At 38.8% G+C, this 22,221-nt stretch overlaps 1 protein-coding gene across 1 annotated transcript in view; it reads left to right on the top strand.

The window, feature by feature from the left end:
• Positions 1-22,221, top strand: part of LOC306869975 (protein FAM222A-like) — a 62,206-nt gene that overhangs the window by 27,603 nt on the left and 12,382 nt on the right. Inside the window, exon 2 of the mRNA XM_079416966.1 lies at positions 8,382-8,539. Coding sequence (XP_079273092.1) covers positions 8,434-8,539 — 106 coding nt within the window. The 5' untranslated portion in view covers positions 8,382-8,433. The remainder of the gene's footprint in view (positions 1-8,381; positions 8,540-22,221) is intronic.

Here is a 22,221-nt window from a genome sequence, read left to right as displayed (position 1 = left end):
CGAATTTCTAGTACAATTGTATACTTTTTTTGTGCTTGCAAAATGTATTTTTCCCAGCAATTGATTGTTCTTCACTCAGTTGTAATGTAATTGGAATTGAGGTCAGCATGCCTGCAAGTGCATTCTGGGATGATGTCGAGTGTCCTCAGAGTACACTGATATGGTACATAGCTTTTTAGCTTCAGTTATTTTCTATGGATTTGAATTATTGATAGTGCGTTAGGTTTTTATTCATCATAACTAAACGTCAGTGCGTTTGATTTACGTATGTCTTTTCTCACTCCCTCGTCCGACAACGGCTCATCTTTCAGACTTCAGCCCCTCAGGCTGTGATCAAACAGCACAAACAATGAACAAAATACGGCAAGAGAAGACACTTGAATATTCACACTAACAAATGAATGCCTTCGGGGGGTGGGGGTGCTGTGCATATAATAGGCCATTGTTTTTATTTTGTGTTAATCCTAAACGGGGTCCTTGTGTTATGTGAATGAGTTCAGATGTGTGATGGCCAGCACTGTGCTTTTTTTAGTTTAGCTGCTCTTTTCTGTGGATTGTTACTGTTTAACGGACAATCAATTTCTCTTATGTGTCTTTATTTAGATGTGTGACCTCTCTACACTTGGGCTGTGCGATCTGTCTTTTGGTTGTATTTAAATGCTTTGTAAGAAGAAAATAAGGCCTGCACATTGCTGAAGCTTGCATATATATTTATTGATTTTTATTTATTTTATTTTTGGTTAATATCAGATTTAACTGTACATTATAATCTTGTGATGCCAAACTTCACTTGTAGCATTTAAAATGGTTGATTTAAAAAACATAATAATTTAGTTTTTATTCAGACAAAGAAGCAAAGATTTTTACTATCAGTCTTTTATCAGTTATGTGGCTATTATGAAAATAATTATTAATTTATTGGCTTCAGACAGGATTTTAATATTAGTGCATTCCTACTTGTACTGTGCACATTTATTTAAATCAAATTTGTTTGTAGTTTGATGCCAAACTAGGGCTGGGCGATATGGCTGAAAACTGTATCACGATATCAGTGTTTCATATCGGTCGATATCGATAATTATTGATATTTTTTTTAAGGTGGTAAATCAAGTTCGTGGTATTACCAGTCTTGGCGGGGACGATGGTCTTGCATAATTTGCAGACGACATTTGGTCTGACTACGGTCAGACTTATAATATCCAAAAACTGCCATACTGGGAGCTGACTTTCTCTTTTATTTACAATTTCCTCGCTCGCTGCGGCACTCATTTTCTGCTTATGAAGAGGAATCCAGCAGACCAGCCAATAGGGTCTGGCTGCAGACGTGCACTCTCAGCCGCGCGTGCGCACTTTTTTTTTTTTTTTTTGCGCGTGCGCACTGAGACACGAGACAACGATATGGCGCAACCAAACATGATACTGTTACATGATTGGCTGTTAGCCTGTCACTCCCTACGTTGCTAGGTTACCAGAGAGCGAGTGCCTTTGTTAATGCAACCAAACTTGCTTCGCAGCCTTTGTTTTCTTCCGACGAAGAATAAAAAATATCGAACGTTTTATCGAACACATTTTTTATTGATATCGTTCACGTGTCTATCGCGATACATATCGTTATCGTTTTATCGCCCAGCCCTATGCCAAACAAAACTTCAACCAAAAAAAGTAAAAAAAAGTCTGACATTGTTTCCTAAGTAACGTTTTTTGCCATATTGCATATTGTGAAAATGTCCAAATGCCATTTTGATAGTTATAAAATATCCCTGGGTGTATTCTGTGAATGCATCAGCACTAACTGCTCTTTCACTGCTTTAGACAGGAAGTTCTTCCACGCGATCTCACACGCACAGCTTATTCATTCAGCATTTGGTCTCAGCGGTCAATTAGCTGGTGCTTCAGCCATCGTCGTGACAGCGTTAATGTGGGCTACTGTAGCGTGATTGGAGATAACAGGCGTGCGGTTTGGCGTGGTGTGACAGAGATAGACTTCATCGTATTATCATCCGACTCCTGCTCACAGGCCGCGCTTTGGCTCGGAGAATCTACCGCTGCAATATGTTTATGTTCATTCTTCGTGCTGCAAAATAAACCATCTTCCATCTGCTTATGCTTGCAACAATGGCTGACCCGTGTCTGACCCGGGAATAGAGGCGGCCCTTTAGCAGATGTGGATATTGTGTGCGAATATATTGTTAGCTATTGAAACTGTATGTATAGTGGAAACGCGTGCGTATATTGTTTGTTTGTTGTCAGCAGGACTGTTTGCGCTCCATGGGCTTTACGTCCTCTCCTGCATTCATGTGTCGTTAGGAAGCGCCGGGTCTCTGGTGTGTGTGTGTCTTGTTAACAATCGTTGGATTTATGTCCCAGAGTGTGTGTCTGTCCTCTCTGAAGGATTGTTTGCTTGTCTGTGTGTTTTGCATCCTCGTTTGTCCTTGTCCTGTTGCATTATTTGTGTGTGTGTTATTCAGATTTTGTTTCTACTCAGCATGTTCGTGCGTGCATGAGTGTGTGTGGTTTTTATATAATAGTGTTGAGTGTCTAAGATTGTGTGTGTGCGCTGTGTAGTGAAGTTAAGGGGTCGGGGACTCTGTCTGTCCCTCTAATGGGCTCTTTCATTGCTTTCCATTCAGCGTTGCGGTGTGTGTGAGGGATTATGGGGAACTGTAGTGGCTGCTTGTTAAAGCCGAAGAAAAGGGTCTGGGTGTGTCGATTGGATTAACTTGTTTGGGCTTATTAAGAGGGGAGACGCACAGGCCTGTTAAAAGCACTGCATGGGGCTCTCGGGCTCTCTCACACACACTCACACGGAGCTGGCAGGTCACCATTCAATTAGGAAGAGAAGTCCCCCTCCTCTCCGTCCCCTTGTCTTTCGCAGATAAATGCAAACCATTTTTCCTTTCTCCCTCCTTTGCATCACTGTACTTACATTCCCTATAGGCCGAGTCTGTCATAATGGAGGATTTTATAGACAGGAAATCAAGTTTTAGCCATCATGCTTTTTGTCTTCGGTTCTTTTATCCTCACTAACACCTCTTTTCGTTCTCACCTTCCCCTCACTTTCCAGCCTATCGATCTGTTCGGCTCTCCCACAGAAGTGCACTTCAGAGAATTCAGGGGGCTCAGGCCAGCGCGAGGTTAATTCGCTCGCCAGAGATCTCGGCATGCATCAGACAAACTAAGTGCGTGTCTACCTGAAACCGTATATTGTTTCAGGTTCAAAAGCACTTTCATTACAGAAGCTGATTTATGCGCAGGGTACTTTGACTTAAGCTGCACGTCTCAGTCGGAGATTTCAGAGTGTCTTTGTCCTAAAAATTTGTATTGTAGTTTGTCAGTTCACACTGAAAGAAAAACTGCTGCATGGAGCCACCCATTCTCAGTCAGTCAGAACACTGCAGACTTGCAGTTGTGTAAAACAAGATGTCAGCCCAACATGAAAAACTGCCAGCGAGTGCAATGTGAATCTAGCAATGCCCACTATATCGGTACCATTTCAGTTATCAGTTACCATTATCATTCAGTTACCATTCAGTCATTTCAGTTATATTTTATAGGATATTTTTGCTCATTCACCTAATTTTTATATTACCTTTGGCTCCATCCAATGTACAGTTAAAGGTTAAGGTCTTAAAATTAATATCCATTTTACATACTATACAAGCCTAAATGAACTTTTAGTCGTTTTTAGGGTTTTAATTTAAAGTTTAGACACAGTGCTGAATTTTATTATAATATTCTGATAGGATATTTTAATTGCGTATGCTCATTTATCCAATTTTTTCATTTAGATTACCTTTACACTCACTTAAAAGTTAAGCTCAATGATTTAAACCTCATGTTTACAGATTTGTACAATAAAAATAATTTAACACTGTTAAAAGTAATGGTAACAGCTTTTATGTATGACGCATTATAAAAGTAGTTTTAATGCATTAATTATGCCTTGTAATGCACCTTATAATGCATTGTACAATCTCATAAATAATTGTAACCACAGTTGATACATTATAACACTTTGAATTTAAAATGCATAGTGTAACAATGAATTGAAGTTATAATTGTTTACGATAAGATATAATGTATTACAGCGCACAATAATCAATAATAATGCATTATACCCTTTAATTATTAATGCATCTGTATTTCATTCCTTATAATGCTTGGAATAATTTATGTATGTATGTAAAGGTGTTTGTGTTTGAGCTCACCAAGAAATTTCAAATAATTGTTGTTTGGCAATAAAAAATAATAAATAGTAGTCCTTTTATAATGCATTATACCTAAAGGCTTTAAGTAAAGTGTTACCAAAGTGATCTTAAAGATGATTAAAGTTTAGACTGAGTAGTGTTGAATTTGAATACAGGCCTTTTATGGGTTATTGCCCTAACGTGATCAATTAGAACTGAAATATATGTGTATTTCTACATGTGATTTTAGTGCTAAATAAAATCTTTTTAACAGCATTTGAAACAAATTTCACTGTGTTAATTGTAATGTTGTTCATAGAGATGTATTTAGTTTTTAAATCATGTTGCACTGAACCCGTCTGCTCTGTGTTAGTAGGTCTGAATTCTCTGAACACACATTTGGCAACCTACGCCCTTACCCTAACCAAGGGACTTAACTCCAGGATGTTCAGGAGGGATGTCTATGAAGTCGGTGTGGCTATAAGGCTTAACATGAAAATCATATGCTAAATAACATCAAACTAAATCCATGCTGTCATGGTTTTAGCCATGCAAGCACGCAAGTTTCTTGTAGTGGTGCAAGAGTTCAGTCGCACTGTTTGCATGAGGTCCATTCCCTATGAATGGCTTATAAAGCCAATTCAAGATTCAAGAATTTGCAAATATGTACAGTAATGTGGCTCATATCTCAGGAAGCACACACTAGTGCAATTGCGGAAATCTTCCTGCGTTTGCTGTTCATCGTGCTGAGCTTGTGCTGCTTTTGACTGAAGGCAGACAGCGATGAGGATTACATGTATAGTGGTGGAGATTTTATTGGTTTTTCAGTTGATTTATTCAAATGCATTGATAAGCACATGTTAGTTGATGTGGCTGCACAATTTCAAAGTGCATGCCTGTTTGCTATAAATAAATATTTACAGACAGACAGACCTGAGCCGCTTGTCAATCTCGCTCTCATTCTCTGCTTGCATTCACATGCAGATTTTTGGAAACAGAGTCTTAGGAAGGGCTAATCCATTTCCCCGCTGTGACAGAAAGCCATTGAGGAGAGCGAGACAGAGATGTTTACCGATGAGCTGCGATCTTTAAATAACACAGATTTCACATGTCAATAAAACGGAGCGATTCAGCAGACGTTTGGATTGCGTGTTTTCGGTTGTTGTTCGCAGTTTCAGGATTTGTTCCCTCTGAAAGTCTGACCGGATGGGTGGTAAAGGGTTGTCAGACGTTCTTGCTGAGCTTCAAGATGTTTCTGCTTCAGTTTAATCACGTCGCTACCTGAAGATTTACACAGATGCCCTCTGGCATGATTTGATTTAGCCGAGTAGTACATGTTCCTAGATCTTTTGTTGGTGCTGGATAACATGGCTGTAAAATATAGCCCTAGTTGAACCCAGAACCCTAACCAATCAGGGTAAGAATGCTGTTCAAGCCCTTAACCCCAGCTATAAGCCTAATCCTAAAACCTGATTGGTTGATACGAATGCTGTTCCAGAACAACAAGGATATTGATCCAGGAACATGTCCTACGCACTTAGGCAAACCATGTTAAGCATTTCACCAAGGTTATTATGGTTTGTTCTTAAATTTCTATTTCATTTCCATTGTATCGGTCTTTATTTTACTTCGTTTTCTCTCAGTCACTGATGGTTTTAGTGTAGTTTTTTCTTTAATAATTTTCTAGATTCAGTTTGTTTGGTTTTTATTTTGGTTTTAGAATTTTAGGGCTGCCTAAGTTAATGCACTAAATGGGTTTCAATTAAAATCTTTGCTATCTAACCTCCATAAAGTTTTCACGTTTTGTAATATAGCATGTTTTTGAAAAACTAAACCGAAAATTGTCACCTTTTTTTAGTTATTTTTGGAGTACTGAAACCATTTTTTTTATTTAGTTTCAGTTTCGCCATTGTTTTTTTTTTCTTTAGGTAATAATAGGCTTGTTTTCATTTAGTTTTTTGTGTATTTGTGATTATTTTATTTTGGTTTAGTTTCATTTCCTGGGCAACAGTAAGTGGCGTCATGTAGGAGAAAACACAACCTTAGCCGTAATATTCCATATATCATAAACAGAGGTGAAAATTAACCTTGATGTCTATATTAAGTTTAGGAAATCATTGTAAATGCTTAATGATTGACAATCAGATGTGCTGTAAAACAAAGTACGATATGTTTGCACATTTGATCTTATTCAATCTGGGCTTGTACCCAAAAGGTTGCAAGTTCGAAGCCTCCATTGTGCCCTTGAACAAGGCACTTCCCCTAAAGTTACTCCAGCAGGATTGTTCCTTTAACTTCCCATTAGACTGTCTTTGCTAGTCTGAGAGTCTGCTGGTGGGCGGCAGTGCTGCCTAAAACATAGTCAGATGGTCCTATAACGCATTCTCCAACAGAACTGCTGTTTCCTGCGTCGACTGTCTGGCAGCGCGCCCCGTTTTCTCCTCTTCCTCTGGAGCGAAAGAGCTGAAGATGGAGGGAGGCAGAGCAGGAATGCAGCCAGAGATTTATGGCCCAGGGGGAGATTGATTACACCCGTCACTGGCCCTGATGTGCGCCTGGCATTTGCCCCCCACCCGACTCATCAGCATGTTACACATACACCCACACACAATATGGACATTTACACTCCAAGCAGAAACTCCTGGAAAACACCATGACTGTCGCCATCTGAACTGCAGACAGGACTCTCTTTCTCTCTTTTGACATCCGCATCATCTCAGAAGTGTTTCAGCAGGTCAGCGCAGGGTTTTGTTCTTTCTGTGTGTGTTGTGAGCAGTGATGGGTGCTTTATTCCTCTTGTGACCGAGAGAAGTGATAGGCTGTTGATGGATGGGTGCTGTGGGATGGCCAGGAAGGACGGGGCTGCTGTATTCCCATGTGATGCAGCAGGTGTGTGTTTGTAATTCAGCCCACAGAGCCGAGAGGCAGCTGGAGCAGCATTAAACCTCCACCTCACATACTTCTCTGTGTGTGTGTCCTCCTTCTGTGCTTCACAGGTGTGAGTTGAAGAACTGAATAAAAAAATACATCTACACATTGGAGCCGTGGCCTAGTGGTTAGAGCTTGTCCTCTGACACATGCGAGTTTGAATCTGGCATTTCCTGATCCTTTTCGTATTTTAGTTTAGTTTTATTTTAGTTTACACTATTAATATATTTCTACACATACTTGTTTTATTAATACTTTGAATATTTAAAATATATATGTTTTTTTATTATTATAAAGTTATTGATAGTTCTAATATTTAAACTTTTATTTTTTATTTTATTTATGCTTTTAAACAGCTGTAATTTTATTAATACTTTTATTTACACTTTTTTTATTATTTACACGTTTTTACACTATTTTTTATTTGTAATTTAAAAATATGATTTATAATAATTTTATTAATTTATCTTTCAATTTTTATGCTGTTAAAATATAAATGTATAATTTTATTGATACTTTATTTATTTATTTATTTATTTATTAAGCAAACAAAGCAATACAGACAAAGAAACTTTTAAATACACTCTAAAAAAGGTTGGTTAAATGCAACCCAGCACTGGGTAAAATATGGACGAACTCAGTGATTGGTTTGTTTTGACCCAGTGGTCAAAGGTTTAACCCAACTGTTGGTTGAAAACATCCCAGCATGTGTTCTGTCCGATATTTACCCAGCACTGGCTTGTATTTAACCCAGCATTTTTTAGTGTACCTTTATCGTTTAAACTTTATTTTGTTATTTTTTTTTAAATAAATATTTATAGTTTTATTGATACTTTTATTTACACTTATTTTATTTATCATTTAAAAAACTAAACTAAAATAAAAAAATACAATTTATTAATGCTTTTAATATTTACATAGTTTAAGATTTTATTTTGGTTTTTATTTTTATTTCTACTTAAATTATTAATTACACACTGCTCCGGGTGTGTGTTCACGGTGTGTGTGTGTTCACTGCTGTGTGTGTGCACTTTGGATGGGTTAAATGCAGAGCACGAATTCCGAGTATGGGTCACCATACTTGGCCACATGTCATGTCACTTTCACTTTTTTCACTTATAATAAAACATTAAACATTTTATAAACATTCAGTTCCCAAATGACTTTTTATAATAATATTTTTCCATCTAAATCGGGATAATTCCTGCACGTCTTGCTTATTCTGACTACATCACTAAAAAAATTGCATTTTTCTTCATTTTGCAGGTCGGCCTCGGCAAACCAGTGTCTGTAGAATCATACCTGCGTCTGCGCAGTCATGCTGGCCTGTCTGCAGAGGAGGCAGAACCCTGCACCCCAGCACGCCACAGCCATCTGCAGCAGCAGCAAGAGTCTTGAGCCAACGCAACACATCAACCGCAAATGTGAGCAGAGTTGAGATTTCTTGTTTATTTCTGGTTTTAGATTAATTTAATCATAAATGACAAATACAAACGGTCGACAGCAAACTGGTTTGTCTTGCTGATTGCTGGCACAGCATATTAGATTTACTTCCTTCTGATGGGACCGAACACTCAGACTGAATAATTAAATCTGACTGTGTAGCTTTTTTATGTCAGCGTGATGAAGCACATTCATGACCCTTGAAATGTTCACATCACATTAATTTCATGTCCCAAGAAGCTTCACTCCACTCACAGTGGCATTGTTTAGACAAATAGTTAACATCTTGCTTTTCGCAGCCTTGATTGGAGTGCTGCTGGCTTTTGTCCTTATGCTTGAGTCTGTTCTCCTCTCCTATACTCCACTCTACTGTAGTGTACTCTGCTGCTGGGCTTTTTGATGCCAAGGATCCAGAAACACAATCGTCCCCTTGAATAATTGAAGAATTGACTTTTATATTCTCATTGTACTAAAGTAAATTGTTCAGATATTATCTGTAAAATATAACATTTTTAAATGCCGATTATTGTTTGTTTTTTACTCTCAAACTGTTGCTTTTACCCTTAATAGAATAAAATATTAACAATTATTTGACCTTTTTTTTAGAAAACTGAAATTGAATAGTAGTCTTGTCAAATTTGTTGAATGTAAATAAATGAATACCAATATCTTAACTGCACTTGTTAACTTTGACAGCGTTAATAACATATTTTACAAACAATAATAAATCAATAAAATATGAATTATCAAATGACCTTCCAGGGGAAGTCGTGGCCTAATGGTTAGAGAGTTGGACTCGTAATCCAAAGGTTGCGGGTTCGAGTCTCGGGCTGGCAGGGATTGTAGGTGGGGGGAGTGAATGTCCAGCGCTCTCTCCACCCTCAATACCACGACTGAGGTGCCCTTGAGCAAGACACCGAACCCCCAACTGCTCCCCGGGCGCCGCAGCATAAATGGCTGCCCACTGCTCCGGGTGTGTGTTCACGGTGTGTGTGTGTTCACTGCTGTGTGTGTGTGCATGTTGGATGGGTTAAATGCAGAGCACGAATTCTGAGTATGGGTCACCATACTTGGAAGTATGTCACTTCACATTCTATTTACTACCCACTTATATCTAGAAAAGCCCTTCTCTACTGTACTTTAACCTGCTCTGCCTATGTGCAACTCTGTGTGGAATAGCTATGGAAAGTCTTGTTGGCCATATATGGATCATTTGTAGTGTGTTTGTCTTCATTGTTCAATAATATTGAATCAGCAAGAATTAAAAACTTTACTGCTGAGGTTCCCTGCCACGGCTTCAAGGCTTCTTGCTCAAGGTTAGCTAAACATTTGCAGTGGTGTGTGTCCTTACTGACCTACCTGTATGCAAATAAACACATGCTGAAACAAATCTGCTCATTTTCCATAAGTCGGTTTCACACATATGCACGAGTAACCAGTGTAGAACAGGTCCTCTGGTCGCCACTTTGTATGTTTGTGTACATTTTCATGTGTACGTCCATGTTTGTTAAGGGTTTGTAGGAATTTTACAGACTGACAAATCTTGTTCTGGCAGGCTCTGAGATTAAAGAAAGTAAAGCACAGCCTACTGTCTGTTATTTGTTTTGTTGTTTTTTTTTTCCGACTGAAGATCCCAGGGCTCTGCTTTAAGCTTCAGATTAGACTTAAACTGAGGGAGCTCTTCCTGTAATGAGAAGGAGAGAAGAAAGGAAAGAAGAATAGAGAGGGGGGGGGGGGGTGTCTTTCTTTTAGAACATTCCATATGCTTTCGGTTCTGTTTTGTTGGCGTGGCAGTATTCCACACGCACAAGCTGATTATGGTGAGGACAGGTAGATGAGCTGAGGAACTTCTAACCACTATCCCTTAGGTTCAGCTCTAAGCTCAGAAGAGCTTAAAGGTAATAGGATGGCATTGTCCTCTTCTGCTCTCTGATCAGTGTGGCATTGTTCTGGTTTCTCCTTCTTGACAAAGAGGAAAAGGTTAAAGGGACAGCTTTTTTGGGAAAGGACATCCATGGGCACCTGCTGCCGTTGTCGGAGGTGTTTCTGTTGTGAGGTTTTAAGAATGCATGCGTGTATGTTTTGTAAAAGAGTGAACTTTGAGAACAGGAAGTGAAAGAACTTGACTGGCGCAATAGAAATGAGTGAGTGAGTGAATTTCTGCATACACGGACAGGTGGATGGACGGATTGAGAAGCAAAAGGTTGGATGAATGAATGTATGATTGAATAAGTGGATGGATGGATGGATGGATGATTGAATAAATGGAGCAGAATGGATGGATGGAAGGATGAAGAATGGATGGTGGATGAATAGATAAATAAGTGGATGGATGTATGGATGGATGGATGAGCATAATGATGAATGGACGAATGAATGCATGAAGGAGCTTAATTAATTAATTAATGAGAAGATGGATGGATGATTGAATTAATGAGAAGATGGATGGATGATTGAATTAATTAATTAATGAGAAGATGGATGGATGATTGAATTAATTAATTAATGAGAAGATGGATGGATGATTTAATTAATGAGAAGATGGATGGATGATTGAATAAGTGGATGGATGGATAAGCAGATGATGGGTTAATTTGATAAATGAGTGTATGGATGGATGGATGGATGGATAGATGAATTGAGTGGATAGATGGATGAAGAAGCATATTGATGAATGAATGCATGGAGCAGAATGAATGAATGAATTGCTGGGTGGATGAATGGATGGATGGAAGGAAGAATGGATGAAGAAGCGGCTGGTGGATGAATAGATTAATAAGCGGATGGATGGATGGATAAGCATATTGATGGATGGACAGATGAATGCGTGAAGCAGAAGAATGAATGAACGAATTAATGAGAAGATGGATGAATGATTGAATAAGTGGATAGATTAATTGAGTGGATAGATGGATGAAGAAGCATATTGATGGGTGGATGGATGAATGAATGAATGGATGGATGGATGGATGGATGATTGCAAGATTGAATGATTGGATGGATGGATAGATAAGGAGCAGACAATGGATGAATTGATAAATTAGTGGATGAATGAATGAATAAATGGATGAATAGATAGATGGATAAAAAAATGGATAATGCATACATGAAATGAGCAGATGGATGGATGGATGGATAAGCAGTCGGATGAAGGAGCGGATACATATGTGGAATGGATGAATGAATAGATGAAGGGCCAGAATGATGGATGGATTAAAAAAATGAATGAGCAGAGGGATGGATGTATGGCTGCAGCGATTCGTCGACGTAATCGATTACATCGATTATTAAAATACGTCGATTAGCATGGAGTGCGTTGAGTCGCCGCACCTTTAGCCATGCCCAATGCACGAGCCTGCAGGTTTCCCTACTTAAGACTGCTTTTCTGCCATGTTTAACACAAAACAAGACTTTAGAGCAGAAGGTAAAGGCTAGTATGGCAATATCACTTCATAGAGTTGCGTTCATTGAGCATTATTATTATTATACGACAGTCAGAACCTCATATAGCCGAACTGACGCCTTTACATTGTCAGGATTCACAACCGCATTTTAGACGCGCGCGCCAAACGCGCACTCTGCACTCGCTAACAAAGCATTTAAAGTCGTTGTTAGTTGTTTAACTGTGTGTTGGATTGGACGAGCCTCGACTGGGCTCCTTTATTAAAAATGGTCTGTCAACTGTGATAAAACTTCCCAGTGTTATGACGATTCTGTCGCTCTAGTGTCCTGAATGTGGTTGTGACTTCAGCTGTTCATCCATACAGATATGTATTCAAGCAGATGTTTTAATCTGCTGAATAAATAAAACATTTCAAGTCTCTCACCTGTAGGCAACTGCTCTCAGTCCCTAACAGCAGCAACTGTGAATGGAGCCATAATGTGCATTTCTATTGATTGTATCACTGCCCTGTTAATCTTGCTTTCTTGCTTTCTTTCTTTTTTCTTTTCTATAAATGTTTTATTAATATTATTTAATGCTATTATTATTTTTTTTATTTATTGTAATTTTCTTTTTCATTTAAATTTTTATTAATTATTTGTTATTTCTTTCTTTTTCTCTCTTTTGTTATTATTTTTCTTTGTTTTTTTTGTTTTTTTTGTTATTTATTTTGTAAAGTATTAATTGAGAAAACGTTTGAATAAAATATTAAGATTAATAGCAGATTAATCTTAATATTTTATAATAATAATAAAAAATAATAACAGTAGCAAGTTACTGTTATTATTTATTGATAGTTTAATTAAATAATTCATCAACTGATAAGAAAATAATAAATAGATTAATTGAAAAATATAATCGATAGATTAATCGACAATAAAAATAATCATTAGCTGCAGCTCTAGATGGATGGATGAAAAAGCGAAGGAATGGATGAATGAGTTGATGATTGAATAAAGCTGCAAATGAATGGATGAAGGAGTGGTTGGATGAATGGACAATCCAAGTGGAGGTATAAATGTGGTATGGATAAAGAAGTTTCAAAGATCAATGATTCTGCATGGAAAAGTAAAAAAAAAAAAGAAGAGAAGAGATGGAGACCGCTATGCTTGATTTAAATTGATTCCCTCCCTCCAATTTCAGCAGGATTTAGCCGCTTCCTTTCTAGACTTCTTATTGAGAAGCAGTCAGTAGGGGTCTGAGGCTGAAATCAATAGCAAAAGAACAGTTTCTTTCTCTTTCTGTCTCTCACACTCACTCACTCACTCACTCACTCTTCCTGGCGTCTGTTTGCTTTTGATTGAGAGATCGCCGCAGTAGAGCACAAGCTCATAGCAATAAGTAAAAGACCTTTGTGTGTGTCATTGATTAGAGTATCTGTGTCTGCGCTGAGGTTTCAGTATGTATGGACCGCACCGTCTGGTCTCGAGCTGCAGACAGGTGTCAGGCTTTGGACGGAGAGAGAGGCCAGTGTGTCTGGAGATGATGGAGGTGGACGGGTTCCTGCTTTTCTGTCCTCCTCAGATCCTGCATGAATAGAGAGAGAGGATTTGGGAGGGTATTCAAATAACTATAAAGTAAAAGCCCCCTTCTGCATGCAAATGCAGAGCGCCTGCACAGTTCATTGATGCGACTCCCATTAAAAATGCCTCGTACCCTCAATAAAAAAGGGACTTAACTGGCACCAGCATCAGCTGCGAGTGCTCAGATCGGTCCGCCAGACAATCAATTTCCCCAGAGTGCATGGAGCTTAGCGGGTGAGAGAGAGAGGCGGGAGATAGGAAAGGAGGTTGTTTTCATTATCACACCTCTTTCCCTGTCTGAGCAGAAAGAGAGCTCAAAAAACGAGAGAGAAAGTCAGGGTCGAGTTGCAAAGTGGTGGTAGCGAGAAACCGAGAGAGAGAGAGAAAGAGCGAGCGACTTGCTTTTTAAGAAGCCATTGACCGCCTGCCCTTAAAAATATCGTATTAGATTAGCTTCAGTGAGGAAACCTTTTGAGTTTTCCCCCTTCTAGCCAAGAAATGAAAAAGAAACGCCAGGCATTAGTTAAATTATAAATCACAGCCGCTCGCTTTCAGCATGCCTAAATTCTCAGAGTATGTGGCGGCACTCTCGAGCGTCAGGGCTTGTCGTTCCTAATTAAATCTCCCTGTTCGGGTGACATTTGTAGCTGTCGTCCAGCCCCTGCCAGTAGCTTAGATGGCAACATGAAAGTCTGAGCGGAGGGCAGATCCCCCTTCATCACTGAGCACCCTGGGGACAGGAGCACAGGGGCCGGACACATCACAGCCACTCCGACGCTGACCTCTGCAATGCATTCTGGGTGCTTTTCTGCCTGTCTCGCTTTCGTAGCTTGTTCTTTCCTTCACACTTTCTTTTGCTCTTTCACTCTCTTTTTTGCGTTCTTTTTTAATATTCCCTGCTCCTTCATTAGTTCCTGCTTTCTTTCTTTTTCTCTTCTTCTTTATTTCGCTTTTCACTTTTTTGTTTTTTCTTTTTTCACACTTTCAATTTATTTTGTATATTTCCTGCTGTTTAATTACTTTGCTCTTTTGTTCTTTCTTTCTTTCTTTCTTTCTTTCTTTCTTTCTTTCTTTCTTTCTTTCTTTCTTTCTTTCTTTCTTTCACTTTGTTCACTTTATCTCCCTTCCACTCTTTTTTTCCCTTATTCTTTCATTCACTCTCTCATCTTATGATTTTGTACTTCATTCTTCTGCTCAATTTATTTTTTCTCTTTCCCTTTTCATTCTTTCCTATTGTTCACTCTAGTTTTTTTTTGTTTACACATTAATTCACTGTCTTTTGTTCACTTTTGCTTTCTTTAATTCAGTCTTTGTTTTCTCATCTTTGTTTTGCTTCATCACTTCATTCATCTTTTGCTTTTTGTTTTGTTTTCTTTTTCTCTTACGCTCTTTCCCTTTTATTTTTTGTTCACTCTTTTTTTTTTTTTTTTTTTTTTTTTTTTTTTGCTCTATTTAATTTTTATCTCTTGGTTTTTCTTTACTCTTTCAAATCTTGCTAATTTTCACTCTTTTGCTCAGTTTATTTTTTTCCTCTTTTTGCTTTGCCGTTTTCTTGCATTTTAATTTTTCCTTCCTTCATGTAGATTGTTAATGTTACACACGATCCATTACACACTCACCTGTCTAAGGTGTCTGTGAGTGAGTGCTTCAGGTCCAATCACAGCACTCTTCTCCCTCTACCCTGAGCCACAGCAGGCATTGGCAGCCAATCAGATGCACATATGGCACTGTGACATCATTTGCAGGGTCACAACATCCAATCCAGTAGAGAGAGATTATCACCTCTGAAGGCCTGATGGGAAAGATTTGAACCATATGAGAAGCAGAAGTCAGTATCATACTGACAAGACGTCAGAATTGGACTGAGCCTTCCGCTAAGGGTAGTGGAAGGGTCATGAAATGTTGATGCCTGCCAGAATGTCTTTGTTTATGCAATGCAATGCTCCTCCAGTACAGCAGGGGTCACCACACAGAAAACAAATCACATTTGGCGCAAGATATTTAACCATGGTTACAAGGACAACTAACAATTCCTCCGTGTCATGATTCTGAGGTGTATTAGTTTATTTTAGTTGGTGCCCTTTAGGCATTGCCCATGATGCGCAATGAGCATTCATATTAATATCAATAAGTGACTAGGCAGTTACATTCAAAAGTTTTTTTTGTGTTATTTGTATACAATCCTGCAGTATTCTTTGCTACCCTGCCAGAAGCCTGCAGACACGCCCAGAGGCTCATTTCCGGGCACTGCTGGGAACCCACCCGCCTTTCCACTCATTCTGTGCCCATCCTGGGGCTTTGGGTGCCACTGGCATAGAGGGCAGAGCAGGGTGGGGAAGGGAAGGGGGCCTGGTATGCTAGCGGCTGTTGCCGTGGCTTTGGCAGACATAAGCGAGATGCCCTTTACGCTGGCGCGTGGGCCTCCCAGGTGTATGTACGGGTTGGAAGGAGGTAGAGAGGGAGGGAGGGCAGGAGAGGAGGAGGAAGAGGTGAGGATCCAGGGCTCCTAGAGCAGCTGAGGAAATGAGATCACACTCGGAGACTGACCTTCCGTTGGGGCCCGGAGACAGGTTAGAAGACGCAGAACATGAGCGCACACACTGTGATATCTGCATGTCTCCGTCTCATATTTATTCATCCGTCTCTCCGATCACTCTCTGTCTGCCTGACTGACCTTCTGTTTGTCTATTTTTCTGTCTTGATCTCTATCAATCTTTCTATCTGTCCGTCTGTCTGTATCGGTCTTATCTGTCTACATGTCTATGCCTGTCTATATTTCTATCTATATCTATTTATCTATCTATTAGGGGTGTAAATTGGATGATTCATCACGATACGATATTGATTGATTCTCATTTTAAACAACTATCTACATTTTTATTAACTCACAAATGCAACCAAAATATATAACATGAACATTTATCTGAAATTTTCACATCCTGTACTTCAATTGGAACATTAAAGGGATAGTTCACCCAAAAATTCAAATTTTATGTTAATCTGCTTACCCCCAGGGCATCCAAGATGTAGGTGATTTTGTTTCTTCAGTAGAACACCAACAAAGATTTTTGACTCAAACCGTTGCAGTTTGTAAGTCATATAATGGCAGTCAGTGGGACCCACGTCATACACAGACAAAACCAAATTAAACCCTGCGGCTCATGATGATACATTGAGGTCTTAAGACACAGAACAATCAGTCTGTGCAAGAAACTATGGCTGCTACTATGGGCTCAGTGCTAAAACCTTTCTACATATAACCAAATTACAAGCAATAGCAGAAAATAAAGATGAAATCTGTTCAATAAACAGTGCTTTTCAGGTTTTTCAGTCTAAAAGAAATTGTCAGGTATGCTACAGAAATGTAGTAATCAAATGTAAAATAACTGCCTAGTCTTCACTGTATAAATTAAATATAGATTAATCATTTTTGATGTTACAAAGGTTTAGTCAGGAACAGTGAGCGCTTATATTTTTCTTTGACAGCATTAGATTTATTATTAGTTTGCTTTCACTTTAAAGAACGAAAGCATGGATTTAATATACTAATACATGTTTTCTTTCTCAACTGTTTATGTTAATACATATATATATATATATATATATATGCCTAACCGACTGTTTACTAGGATATTCGCCAAAACACGCATTTTGATGTAATTTCGTCAGTATTTATTCATCCATGCACCAAAAAGCCGAAGAGAGCTTAATTTAGTATTCGTGCGGTGTAGACACCGCTGTCTGTGTGCGTGCGCTTCAGATGTGTGCGCAGAAAACTTCACACAGCGCTCTACTGTTCCGCCAACAATCCCGAGCGTCTTTTATGCTCACCTTGTGCTTTCGGGCAGTCCTTATATTGAGTCCTGATACGTGAGTTTCAACGAGAATGCACGCGTTGGCGGTAATGCATATACGGACATTATGTGAAAGTGTGGACAGTGCCAAAATAAAGGTGCCTATTTATAATGCAGATATCGATATTTTATGCATGGCATCGAAGCATTGTATCGTCAGACATCATATCGATGTATTGATCCATATCGATGAATCGTTACACCCCTTCTATCAATCTGTCTCCCTCTATATTTTCTATGTATATTTCTCTACATTTCTCTATATATATCTGTTCTCTATCTTTTCTATAAATATTTCTCACCATCTGTCTACCTCTCTTTATGTCTTTGTATATGTGACCCTGGACAACAAAACCAGTCTTAAGTGTCAATTTTTCGAAATTGAGATTTATACATCATCTGAAAGCTGTATAAATACGCTTACCTGTGATGTATGGTTTGTTAGGATAGGGCAACATTTGGCTGAGATGCAACTATTTGAAAATCTCTAATCTGACGGTGCAAAAAAATCTAAATATCGAGAAAATCACCTTTAAAGTTGTCCAAATGAAGTTCTTAGCAATGCATATTATTTATCAAAAATGAGGTTTTGAGATATTTATGGTAAGAAATGTACTAAATATTTTCATGGAACATGATCTTTACTTAATATCCTAATGATTTTTGGCATAAAAAAAAAATCTATAATTTTGACCCATACAATGTATTTTTGGCTATTGCTACAAATAAACCCCAGCTACTTAAGACTGGTTTTGTGCTCCAGGGTCTCACATATTTCTCATTGTCTGTCTAACTCCCTCATTTTGTCCATTTCTCTGTCTGTCTCTCCATCCATTTATCTGTCTCGCTTATTGAAAAGGAGCCATGTAATGTGTTATGAAAGAGGAGATTAGTGAAGAAAGACGGACAGATCATATTCACATGGTTTGTGTGTGTGTGTGTGAGAGAGAGAGAGAAAGACAGACAGTACATGATGTGCTAAACTAACATTGTTGCTCCTTTGGGACCTTTAACATCAATTAGAATAGCCTGCCTGACACACTCACTCTCCTCTGGGTAAAGAGAGTGTGTGCGCTAACAGCCTCGCTTGCAAATTAGTATCAGAAGCATTAGTATGAAAGACACTGCGTTCTTGATTGGTTTTCTTGTTTCCCGTCCTTACATGTCTCTGTGGTATAATATTCTCAGACACATTGTCAAAAAGCAAACAAAGACATGTTTAGATATAAATAAACAAGTGTTGGAAATGAAAATAGATCTTGTTTGTGCAAATGCAATCCCTTTAGTGTTTTGGCCATCTAGTGAAATTTTTACTAGCATGCTGATTTATGGCTCAGTGGTCAATGGCTTAATGTGGTTTTACCAGTGCTTGTGTGTGTAGGGTGTTTAATATTCATTTCGATGCAGTGGAGACCTTGTTTCCTAAATGAGAGAGCAGAAGGGTTGAGACTTGCTCCAGGCTAGCTGCAGGCTGCCCTCTTTTTCTATTTACCTGCAGACTCTCACTGTGAAATCTCCCTCGGCCTGTCAGAACACACACACACATATGTTGGTTTTTGTGGTTTATGGGGACTCTCCATAGGCGTAATGGTTTTTATACTGAACAAACTGTGTGTGCTATTGCCCTACTCCAACCCTACACCTAAACTTAGCCCTCACAGGAGACTTTGTGCATTTTTAGATTTTCAAAAAAACACCATTTAGTATGTTTTTTAAGCCTTTTGAATTACGGGGACATAGGCAGTGTCCTCATAAACCACCTTCATATTGTAATACCTCTGTCATACCCATGTCATTTATACAAATTTGTGTCCTCATAAACCACATAAACATGCACACACACACACACACACACACCCATATATATACTGTACACCCTTAGTTCTTTCTTTCTGTTATCTGTTCCTCTGAGATCTTGTTAGTCTTCCTAATCTCAGCTTAATTTTCTGATTCGTCTCTATCACACATTGTGCATATGTGAGCGTATCTTGTAGTATGTGTGCGTGAGAAAGCATGTGTGTGTGCATGAATGATTGTTTCTGAAAGTTTTCCTGATATGAATCTTGCAGTTGAAAAGAGGTCATCTTATCAGAGACGAGCGAAATTGAACCTTTTTTTTCTTTTTCTTCATTTCCTCGCTCACATTATGAGTTATTTCTTCATTATCTTTAGCTCTATCAAGCAGCTTGTGATGTTCTCCAAGATTTTATTTGACGGAGTGTTTGTTCCTCAGTTCTTTTTAATTGTCAACCAAAGAACATTTTTAACAGCACAAAAAGAACATTATAAAAAGGAATATTCTGGATTAAATACAAGTTGTACATCACTTGCTCCTTAGACTTCTTTTCTGAGTGTATTACTGTACATATTTGGTTTGTTTTTACAAAAATGAGGTACGTCAAAATTGTCAAAATACCACTGATGCTGTCGATAGGGCTTACGTTGTATGTAACATGGATATTCCTTTAAAAAAATCATGCCGCTGGATATTTTATTTGGCACTTATCGTTACAAATTGCTGTGACTCTCCTTTCGTTCTCCCAGGAAGATGTTTGGATAGAGCAGTGGCTTGTCCTCACTGTCGACCTTGTGACCCCAGAAATTCTAACGCACATGAGGGATTCATTCAAGTCAGACGAGTCTGTTATAAAAGTGAAATGGCCCGCTTCATGTTTTGTTTCTTCGTGGGTGGCTATCAGACCTCAGCATAGAGAAACAGAGCATAGAGCTCCTACAAAACAGCATTTGAAGAGCCTGAGAGGAGTGGGGCATGTTGTGGGTTTGGCAGGCAGGATAAGGACATGAGAACAGGAAGGACTATGGGAAAAAAGAACTTCATAAGATGTTTGATTTACAAGGAAATTGTCTTGAGCCAGGTGTCACCACATAGATAAAACATGTTAACACAAATACCTGCAAAACAAATGGAATCACGAATAGGTCTGCTATCACTATTATTTTTTAGTGGCACTGGTTACAATTTTTTTTTTCCCTCAGTCATTTTAATCTGAATGAATTGTAATATATAAATATTTTGTAGCAGAAATAGTATTTGAAAACTGAAATCATGGTAGTTTCAAACCTCTTTACAGCCTTGAATGAAGAAATGCATCCCATGATGCTTTGCAAATGACATCAGAAACTATATAGAGTACCAAAATTAACTATTGATTAAGTTATTGCTTATAAAATCCCATATTTGATCAAATGCATAAATTGATTTAGTAAAAGACTGGCTTAATTTGCAATGCTTAAGGAAACTTTATTGCAGAGGTCCCAGTTTGCATGATAACTAGGACTTCTCTGATTGTTTATACTTTTGTGGAAGATGATTCTTTGGACCTCTATAGATCTACAGATATACTTTTGAACTCTAAGGCCCCGTTTACACTGGCGTTTCCGCTGCGTTTCAGAAACGATCTCCGTTTACACTGACAAAAGTGACAAGTGACATCCAGTGGGAAGATAAATCAAAAACATCGAGTTCATATTGTGAGTTTATTTTGCGGTGAGAAAATTATAAAGTATAAACGTGTTTCGGATTGTCGAGTTTTTCTTTCTGAAGCTGTTTGAATTATAACTTCTTTGGTTTTGACAAACACTAGAACAATGCAAAAGTGCAGTACAAGCTTTTCCAGTGCAGTTTGCTCTGTTTCTGTCTGTGCTGTTTTCATTAGCCGGCGAGCCGTGTGGCATGAAGTGTGAGAGAAAACAAAGTCACCCAGTTCTCGTCCCACAATGTCCCTGACGTGTCTGCTGACGGTTAGCATTCCACACAGGCACGGAGAGGACAGCGCTCGCTGCCTGCTGTCGCCGCTGTTGCGGATGATGAAGAGGGGCTCTCGGAGGCGTTAGGAGGAGAGCGTGTGGATGGGGTCTGTGGGGTTCTCCTCTGGGAGTGGAGCGGTTGTTATCTTCCCCTCGCTGCTACAAGCTCAGAAAATTTCTTATTCATCTTTCTTTATAATCTCTCGTACCTCGTGCTCTCCGCCACGGTATGGAGGGCAGAGAAGAGCTGTTCTGTGCTGAATAACAAAAACAGGAAATATATATTTATACAGTGTGTATATATATATATATATATATATATATATATATAGCATCATGGGATGTATATATGCATGTATATATATGCACTTTACATTACATAGAACTAGAAAATATATACATTTTCTATATATGTATAAGCATATACAAGCATGTACTGTATAAGAAGGAAGAGGAATCAGTGTTGTCTGTTTTCCCACGTGTGTGTGTGTGTGTGGGTGTGTGTGTGTGTACAGGCAGCCTGGTCCTGCTGGCCCTATGCAGGCAGAGAGCAGACAAATGCAAAGTGACACTTGTGTGTGTAGAATGGTATTTGTAGTGACGCTCTGACCGCAGATAATAAAGTGTTCGCCCTGAGGTGATTCCAGTCGGCAAGCACCCCCAATGAAACTCGCTTACTCAAAGAGAGATGGAGAGATAGATGAGAGTGCAGGAGCAGAAGAGAGGAAGCACGATCGGAAAGGAAGTGAGAGCATGTAGCGGTGAGTGAGTAAAGAGATTTCCAGACATTTAAAATGACATGGATTGTGTGTGAGACTGAAAACAAACAGAGACCAAGCAGAGAGCATCTCCAATGTGTGTCGTTTCATTGAATTAAAATGTTGGAATTGGCTTTTAAATGGTGTCACGCTGCAGAGTAATGCAAATGAAAACTTCACTCGCTGTCTTCGGGTGGATATTGCCTAAAATGTTATTTCCTCTGAGAAGGTCTCAAGTATCACGTGTATTATTCATGTGCATTTTAATTTGACTCGGAGCCCCTGCGCTTATTAGCTCTGAGATTCACCTTCGATAGG

Source organism: Barbus barbus, assembly GCF_936440315.1.
Source record: "Barbus barbus genome assembly, chromosome: 5".
Taxonomy (NCBI): Eukaryota; Metazoa; Chordata; class Actinopteri; order Cypriniformes; family Cyprinidae; genus Barbus; species Barbus barbus.
This window is presented reverse-complemented; position numbering and strand designations above follow the sequence as displayed.